This window comes from Pteropus medius, unplaced genomic scaffold (assembly GCF_902729225.1).
Source record: "Pteropus medius unplaced genomic scaffold, Ma_sr-lr_union100, whole genome shotgun sequence".
In the NCBI taxonomy this organism is placed as follows: Eukaryota; Metazoa; Chordata; class Mammalia; order Chiroptera; family Pteropodidae; genus Pteropus; species Pteropus medius.
In genome coordinates this window covers 174,729-184,041 of record NW_024345479.1, presented here as the reverse complement: position 1 = coordinate 184,041, position 9,313 = coordinate 174,729, and the positions used below count along the sequence as shown (strand labels likewise).

General features: G+C 43.1%; 1 protein-coding gene across 1 annotated transcript; it reads left to right on the top strand.

Annotated features, from left to right (window-relative positions):
* The first annotated feature begins 565 nt into the window (after positions 1-565).
* Positions 566-7,904, top strand: G6PC1 (glucose-6-phosphatase catalytic subunit 1). Its single transcript, XM_039873387.1, has 5 exons — positions 566-934; positions 2,827-2,936; positions 4,828-4,933; positions 5,537-5,652; positions 6,324-7,904. The coding sequence occupies exons 1-5, from the start codon at positions 705-707 to the stop codon at positions 6,833-6,835; spliced, it is 1,074 nt and encodes a 357-aa protein (XP_039729321.1). The 5' UTR covers positions 566-704; the 3' UTR covers positions 6,836-7,904.
* Positions 7,905-9,313: the final 1,409 nt, after the last annotated feature.

Sequence of the window (9,313 nt, the reverse complement as noted above, 5' to 3'; positions counted from 1 at the left end):
ACTTATGTATTAAAACTGCAAAGGTCCTAACTTTAAGGACCTTAAATGAATTAATCAGTGCATTCACAGATGATTATTTTCTGGCCCTGAGCTGTGGAGCCCTACAGGAAGAGGGTTTGACCTCCCAAACTAGAGGCATTTCCTGAACCCTAATGCCGTCAAAAAAGGCCCAGCAAGGTAACAGTACCCAGTACAATGGAACTCACTATCTTCTAAATTAATGACTTAAAACTTGAATAACTAGAGTACCAAAACTTCTTTCTGTCTCAAATAAAGGCAGTTGCAGACTTAGGAAATCAGACATCTTTGCAAGAACCATGGCAATTTAGACTCTGTCCTATGTCTCTGGCTGGGTTTCAGAGCCAGGAGGGCAGCCCTGGGCACTGTCAAGCGGCATGCAAAAGTTAATAATTGGCCCTGCCCAGTACAGATCTGATCAGGCTGTTTTTGTGTGCCTCTTTTTCTATTTTACGTAAATCACCCTGAATGTGTTTGCATCAACCTACTGATGATGCACTTTTGATCAATAAATTTTAGACAAAAGTGGTTTTTGAGTCCAAAGATCAGGGCTGGGTTGCTCTGCAGTCTGGTTACAGGGTGTATAAAACAGGCAAGGCGCAGACTGATAGCAGAGCAATCACCACCAAGTCTGAAATAACTACAAGGGCTTAGCCGACGGCTTCCAGAGCGGCCAGGGAGCGAGGATGGAGGAAGGAATGAATGTTCTCCATGACTTTGGGATCCAGTCAACGCGCTATCTCCAGGTGAATTACCAGGACTCCCAGGACTGGTTCATCTTGGTGTCCATGGTCGCAGACCTCAGGAATGCCTTCTATGTCCTCTTCCCCATCTGGTTCCATCTTCGAGAAGCTGTGGGCATTAAACTCCTGTGGGTAGCTGTGATTGGAGACTGGCTCAACCTCGTCTTTAAGTGGTGAGTAAGAGCCAGACAGAGAGGAGATTGGCAAGGAAAGAAAGAGGATGGCATTTTCCCTGGAAATGTCTATCTGTTGGAAGGTGCCTTCTCTGTGCTATTTGGGAAGACACAGGTTACTCCCCTCCTGACTTTGAATCAGCTACGTAAAGACAAAAGACAGAGAAAACCCTGTCAGTGTGTTGAAGATATAGAAAAGCTGTTCATACAGATGGAAGGCCAGCTGGACTTAGTGAAAAGTCTGAGTTATAGGCTAATAGCAAAGAAACAGTTTTATTACTTTGAAGCAGAATGGATAACATAAAGATTGATGTATGAAAGAAGAAAAATGATATATAAAAAAAAGGAAACATAATTTTGAAACCTGTTGTGTGGGGTAATGAGAAGTAATCCAGAGAACTGGGATCCAGCCTTTGTTCAGCCACCTACCAGCTGTGTCTCCTGGGCAAGTCATAGCAGCTCTCTGAGTTTCTATTTCATAATCTGTAAACTTCGGTCTCTGGGACTTTAATAATAATGATAGTTAACATTTACTGAACAGTTAGTATGCGCCAGGCCATGTGCTAAGTGCTTTTCTGGGTGTAGTTACTATATTACAGATGAAGAGACCATGACTAGTCCAACATGGGTTGTAAATGTCAGAGGCAGGATTTAAGGTCACGCAGGCTGGCTTGGGTCAAGGCTGTTAAGAACTACACTATATCCAGTGCAGATAAATGGATTCTTGGGAGGAAAAACCCTGATTTTAGTGTTTGCTAATTTCTATTGTTTATATATTCCTATTATTGCTACTTTCAAGCTACCGATGGGTCCAGCTTGCAAAAATCCTGACTATTTTACAATTGTGAGCCAATACCAGCTGACTCTAGCACATTATTGGTTTAGCCTCTATTTCCTTATCTAGAGAATTAAGAGTTGGGCCAGCTGTCCTCTGAGACCTTCACCAACCTTAAAGCTATTTATGTCTACTGTCAGGAGATTCTTAAGATCTCTTCCAACCCTAATATTCTTTGGCCATAAACCAAAATTCTTTAGAGCAGAAAAAATTATCGGGCTTAGAAGCCTAAAGCATATTGATTGGATTCTGAAACTTCTGTTGAAAAATCTACTAAGTTATATCTGTAATGTCCCTATTCAATATCATGACCCTAAAATGATAAAGGGTTATTCCAAATATCTGGCCTCGAGTAAAGAATGATAGATTTTCTCTAAGTTGGTAGAGGTCAGAGTTAGTGGCTGTCCTTGATTTTAGCGAGAAATCATGATTCCACCACCCCAGAGAAAAGGAAGCATCCAGACAGACCTCTGACACCTATTTCTACCGTGAAAAATATATGTAGTCCTTTCAGAGGGGAAGTGGCTTGTCTGAGACACCCTGTTTCAAAGCAGAGAGGATAGAGAGCAAACACCTGAAGTTATGCATGTCCTTACAGAGAGTGCCACCTCTCCTGGGGTGGGGGAGGGGGAGACTTATTCTTGGGGCTGGGGCTCATTATCTGATCCCTGAGGCCCGAAGAGAGAGAATAAGAACCTGGTAGAATATGCAAGTCCAAGTTGCAAACTATAGGTCCATATGCATCCTTCCGGGACAGATTATTTGGAGGTTTAAGAAAAGTCACATAACTGCCATAAATATGGATTTTAGAATCTTGTGTTTATTTATTTATGTTTGCATAAATAATACAGTCAAATAGTTCAAAATTCAGAAAAAAGATGTACCATAAAAATTCTCCCCAGCCACCTAGTTCTCTTCTTGGAGGCTCCAATGCTACCAGTTTTCTGTTTAGGGTCACATGATCTTCCTCTCATGCTACTCTCTCTTTTCAAAGGCGTTGGCTTCAGGCGAAAATGTTGCTTCATTAACTCCAGACACTAATTCTGCTTTTCCACAGGATTCTCTTTGGGCAGCGCCCATACTGGTGGGTCCTGGACACAGACTACTACAGCAACACCTCCGTGCCGCGGATAAAGCAGTTTCCAGTCACCTGTGAGACTGGACCAGGTGAGAGTCCTTGCCCTGTAGAGACAGAAGCTGGGGAATCTTGCTTGCTGTGGACACCTATTAACATTCACTGTGGATGAAGAGTGAACATGAGCATTTTTTCATGGTCTTCAATGTGGTACAATTCCATTTTAATTCACGTCAAGAAGGCCTTCCTGAATAGCATATTACTGCTACTTTGGAAATCTGCCTAATGTATCCAGAGCCTAAATTGCTAGTCCAGAGAGGCAAGAGCCCCTCATGGGCAAAAGGATCATGAGAGTAACCGTGCTATGGCCCTTTGTCTGGGAAAGGGAAAGAGCTAGAGGCCTGAGCCCCTGGCTGTCCTTCCCAGAGGCCTGGCCCGGCAGATGTGTCCTCCTGAGCTGACCATCCAAGCCCACACCCTGTCTGCATTTTACTAGTTACAGCCAGACGAGTATTCAATCAAATGATAGACTTCCTTTTTCAGCAGGTAATTAGAATACCCAGCCCCTCCTCTCACCCTTAGGTGTCGGTGCTGGTATCCCTTCCTCAGAGACCCCACCTCTGGCCCCTAAACTATGGCACGGCCCATAGTTATTTGTCCTCACAAACCCTTTGTTCACTTAGGACCCTATTCATTAACTCGGATGTGATTTATCGAGCACCTACTCTGTGCTAGACACTGTTCTAGTGACTTAGAATAACTCAGTGGATAAAATGATCTAAGATCCCTGCCCTCGTGGAGCTGAAATTTGAATGATGTGTGTGTATGTGCATGTGTGTGTGTACAATATATAACATCATAACAGACAATTAAAATATATAGGATATTATAAGATGATAATTTAGAAAAAGAAGGAGGAAGAAGCAGAAATTGAGGGGGAGGAGCAGAAGGAGAGAAGAAAAGACAAAGCTTTACCTACAGGGTTCCCTGGAAAGCAGATTCAGATGGAGATTAGCATGTAAGCATTTACCTACTCTCAGGAGCAATACTTATGAAGGAAGGATCAGAAGCCAGGTGAGCATAAGAAGCCTAGTTGTGATTCAGTCTCAGGCAACCCCACAGGGAGTTCTGAAGCTGGGGATGGCCCTTCAGAGTTGCCCTGAATTGGGTCAGGGGGACCAGGATCTTATGCTCCAATATAGACTAGTGATTGGTTGTGGGTTGCTCCCCAGGGAGAGGGTAACCCTGATAAAGATGGCTCTCTGCAGCCCAGGGCAATGTCCAGAGAAGGCTGAGAGCTGAGGATGTCTGACGCCACACTTTCAACAACTGGAAAAGAAACTCCTTCAGTTCAGAAGGAGATCCGAGTGGTCCATCTCAGGACCCTCTATCTCTAGGGGTAGAAGGATCAGGAATGGGAACTGGTTGAAGAATTAAATAGGGTGGTCAGGCTAGGACTCAGTGAGGTGAAATTTCAGCAAAAACTTGAAGGAGTCAAGGAATCAGCCAGTAAATTTCTGGAGTAAGGTTCTGTCTGGCCAGAAAGACTAACAATGCAGAGATGCTGAATTGGGAGCATGTTTAAATGAGAGCAATGAGGCCAGCTTGGCCAGAGCAGAAGGAACAAGGAGAGAATGGAAGAGAGGTAATGGGGGCAGATTGGTTTGTAATCATACATCCAGTACACTGACTCTTTGTGTAATCTCTAGACTGTATATAACTACAAAAGCTGGGCATTCTCTGGTTTTGCTCACCACTGTAATCCCAGAGACTAGCACCGTGCTGGGCATGTAATAGGAGTTTAATAGATATTTGTTAAATAGATAATTAAATGGATAAACGAATGGATGGCAGGATGGGTGGATGGATGGATGGATGGATGGATGGATGGATGGATGGATGGAAAGATGACACCCCCAGCAGTCTCCCAGATGGAAACTTTTCACCTTTAGTCCATTCATTCCTCTCTTTCCTGTCCTTTAGGGAGTCCATCCGGCCATGCCATGGGTACAGCGGGTGTATATTATGTGATGGTTACTTCTACCCTCTCTATCTTTCGGGGAAAGAAAAAGCCGACCTACAGGTTTTGGTAAGAACTCAGAGCTGGGCTGTGGATGCAGGAGGTGGCTCTCTCTGTAGCTGACACACCACTTGCTCTTCCTTACATTTCCCTAGCCCATTTCACACTTTGAGTTGGTCCTGGTAAGAGTTGTCACATTTCTACTGAGGGTGAACATTAGAGTCACAAAATATTAGGGGTGGAAGAGACCCAGGATTGTAACTCCTAATTTTACAGATAAGGAAACAAGCCCCTAGCACAGTAAAAGAGTTTCTCGAGATCAGGTAGTGAGGTGATGGCAGGCTGTAAATAAAGACCCATTTCTGTACCAACTATAGAGCCAGGGCCCTATCCAGGTTAAAACAAACAAAGAAATATAAGACATTCTTACAACAGGAAATTCTAGATATGCAGCCACTGTGCAAATCCTTAATTATCAAACATGTAAAACAAGGAGGTTAAAATTCACATCGGCAGGGCTTCTCCACGTGCCACAGCATCTTTGAGCTTTTCAGCACGGGCTTCAATTTACAAAAAATCCACTGAGGGCACCCAAGTTTACCAGGCTCTGCCCTTCCTGCCACCTGAAGAATCTGTATCCGAGTTCTGTTACGGCTGCTTCTTCTGTTGCAGGTGCTTGACTGTCATTTTGTGGTTGGCATTCTGGGCGGTGCAGCTGAACGTCTGTCTGTCACGAATCTACCTTGCTGCTCATTTTCCCCATCAGGTCGTTGCTGGAGTCTTGTCAGGTATCAGCTGTTTTGGCTCCCTTCCTCCCTCCCTACCCCATTGATTCATTTCTCCCTAATCAGGACAAAATCCCAGCATTCCTACCATGTTCTGTGGTTATCAATGCTGTTAGTGTTTTAGTGGGTTAAAAGTCAAGGGTGGACAATTTGAAATGATTAACTTCTATAGGAGTGCCCAGATCCACTCAATTAAGTATGTTCCAGAAATCTTGGCAAGACATCAGATTAACTTGCCCAACTGAATTAGTTTGAAATCTCCAAGCTTTATTTCTTACTGATCTTCAACTGGAAGTGGTCTCTAGTTTAGTTTTAAGGAACAAATTAACAAATTAATAGTGTCCTAGGAAAGCTCTTTATTTAAATAAATTTATTTGCAAACCTAGTAGAGCTCTCTACCTCTGAGAGTATTCAAGTAGAGACATGAGGACCCCCTGGCAGGAAACATGCAAGCAGTAGGAAGATGTATGTGACATGACTCTTCCATCTGAAAGAATCTATGGCTGAGGACAGGCTGGAATCACATATGGGAATAAACCAGGTGACCCTCTAATCTAGCATCTGTGATTTAATTCCACGATGGCAGGACAGATGACTCATTGGCTCCAAACCCACCTCCAGTTAAAGGTCTAAAGTCTTCTCTGTTTCTCACAGTCATTCTTTCTTCCACTCAGGCATTGCTGTTGCTGAAACTTTCCGCAACATCCAGAGCATCTACAATGCCAGTCTCAAGAAATATTTTCTCATTACCTTCTTCCTATTCAGTTTTGCCATTGGATTTTACCTGCTGCTGAAGGGGCTCGGTATAGACCTCCTGTGGACTCTAGAGAAAGCCAAAAGATGGTGTGAACGGCCAGAGTGGGTTCACATTGACACCACGCCTTTTGCCAGCCTCCTGAAGAACGTGGGTACCCTCTTTGGCCTGGGGCTTGCTCTCAACTCCAGCATGTACAGGGAGAGCTGCAAAGGCAAGCTTAGCAAGTGGTACCCGTTCCGCCTCAGCTGCATCGTTACCTCCCTCGTCCTCCTGCACCTCTTTGACTCTTTGAAACCCCCATCCCAAATTGAGCTGATCTTCTACATTCTGTCTTTTTGCAAGAGTGCAGTAGTGCCCCTGGCATCTGTCAGTCTCATCCCCTACTGCCTCTCCCGGATCCTGAGCCAGCCAGACAAGAAGTTTTTGTAAGGAATGTGGAGTCTTCCGTATCTAAAGTCAACAACTGTGCCAAGGATTGAGGGCAACTAGTGTCTTCTGCCAACCCACTTTGAGGCCAGAGGTGCCAGAGTCAGCTTGTGTGATCCCCTTCCTTCTTTGCAATTCTAATGGTATTGGGTGACGTTTTTTGAAAAGCTAATAAGGCTATTTGAAAAAGCCTCATCTGTAAGAAGTTGGGTAGTTTTGGATTTTTCCCTGAAGACTTACTTATTCTTGTGTCAGATATACAGAAGCCAGACTTCCAGGCTGGGCCAGCTCACAATCCTAGGCTGGGGATTCCCACCTGAGAATTTTCTACTTGTGCTCATCCTTACCCAGAAAAGGCAAAAGGAGAAGTGGATTTCATAGGAAAAGAAGAATGGATTAAGGAGGATTTTTGTAGCTTGTATATCGTGCAAATTATGTCAAACAATACCTAAATGGCTTCGATCATATTTAAGACTTTAGGTAAGGAACTCTCAATAGTGGAGGACCAACTTAAAATATAATTAATAGGTGGTTAGTGGGGGTAATTCTTCTTGTGTTTTTCTGTTATATATCCATGGTCATTGTATTTACGAGGATTTCTGAATGACCGCAGTAATCTAGATTTTTACTAAAGTCAGAACATTCGGACATAGTCAGCTTCTCCTCTATCACACTAGCCTCCGTATTAGCTCTGCTCTCCTTTCCCAAGAATTTTCTTTCTACTGGCTCCACACCCACCCTGCTGGAAACTCAGATGCCTAAAGGCGACTCTGTGGTGGTACTTTTGTATGTTTCAGTTGAGGTCTGAGGTCTTGAGCAAAAAGGCAAGGAAATAGCAAGAAGAGGCAAGGATTCTCCTCTCCAGAAGGTCACTCCAATGTTATTTTTGATTCCTGGAGAGTAACCTTGACTCTTTTCCTTATCCCAAGCCAATCAAGAGTACGATCGTGGAGAGAAAGCCTCCTTGCCTGTTCTCCAGTTTCAACTGATTTGCAGAATATATCCTAAAAAAAAAAAAAAAATACTGAAGCCTATTTATTTGAGAGTCCTTGTTTTTGTTACTAATTATATAGTTCACCATATATTATCATTCATACCAACCATCTTGGTCATAACAGCTTTGAAAAGAAAAATATATATGTGCAGTATTTTATTAAAACAACATTTTATTTAAGAATGAAGTCTTGTTGATTACTGTATTTTAGATGCAATGGGATCTGAAGGTTTTAATTCTGGCGCAGCTAAATTTCTAGCTCTTTCTCTCTTTCCCTAAACAAATAATTTAGTTTCTGTGCACTTGTGTTTTCCCTTTGGAGAAGGAATGTGCTTTATCTTAGGTTGGCCAGGAGTCTCAGCAGAGTTGGAGAGGCTTATAAAGTGTCCATGGGGCACAGGTAGAGTTGAGCATATCAACATAGGTACAGTATCACTGGCCAAGATTGAACATTAGTTTTCAGACCACAGGTCACCATGAGTTGCTCTGTGGACTCAAACCACAACTTGAGGATAGACAGGCAGGGTCATTACCAAACTAAGCAATCTGAGAATGTAAGTCATCTCAGCAGAACAAGACTGGGCAGACTTCAGAACCCATAACCCAGTGTCAACAAGGTTTTGGATTATAATTAAAGAAAGTCAGAACAGAACAAGTCATAGCTCCAATGAATGCTCAAGGGAGCTATTACAATTTTCTCTACTAAATGATTTATTTTATTCTAGGTGTAGGGTCCCACCTCCAAGGGCCTTGACTCATTAACATATTAGCATAATTCTGGATCTACTGTGGGTGAGATCTTTTCACTCACTTCAGAACTTTGGAATTTATTTATTTAGGGAAAGTTGAGTACCCCTGTTGGATCTGGTTTCTTCAGGGGGGGACCAGGCCCCTAGGAGACTCTAAGGGTCTCACCAGTGGAGAAAGGAAATGGTCTTGTTCTGTCTGAATTGAACCCCACTAATTAGGCATGGCCCCTGTCCTTGATGATTTATTCACTCTCAGTGACCAAGTCCGGTTTCCTTGCAATAACAGTAAATAGTTCCCCTGCCCCCAGCAGTTGGGAAGGTTGATAAAGACTTATAATAACAGGTAAAATTTATTGAGTGCTTACTATATGCCAGGTTCTGTTCTATGCATTTTATTTATTTATACAATTAACTTACTTAATTCTCCCGACATCTCTGTGAGGTGGGAGCTGTAATTTACCCTCATATTACATATGAATAGGCACAGAGGCGTTAGGTATCTCACTCGGAACAGTGGAGCCAGTTTGAGAACCAGGCAGTCTGACTCCACAGTCCATGTTTCACCCTCTAACCTGCTCACCCCCATACCCCACAAATGCCAGTAAGACTGGCAGTTGTATCAAACCATCCTTCAGATACCAGATATGACTCTTAATTCAGACCATGAAAAATTTGATTTCTTGTGGCCAAAGGACATTATAAAACTTAAGAGTAATCCTCCCAGTGAGCTAGTATTCA

Bases quoted from the DNA above. Each gene is read 5' to 3' on its own strand.
- G6PC1 (XM_039873387.1), top strand. From the start codon at position 705: ATGGAGGAAGGAATGAATGTTCTCCATGACTTTGGGATCCAGTCAACG. The intron at 2,937-4,827 runs GTGAGAGTCCTT...CCTGTCCTTTAG, and splicing joins CACCTGTGAGACTGGACCAG to GGAGTCCATCCGGCCATGCC. The intron at 4,934-5,536 runs GTAAGAACTCAG...CTTCTGTTGCAG, and splicing joins AAGCCGACCTACAGGTTTTG to GTGCTTGACTGTCATTTTGT.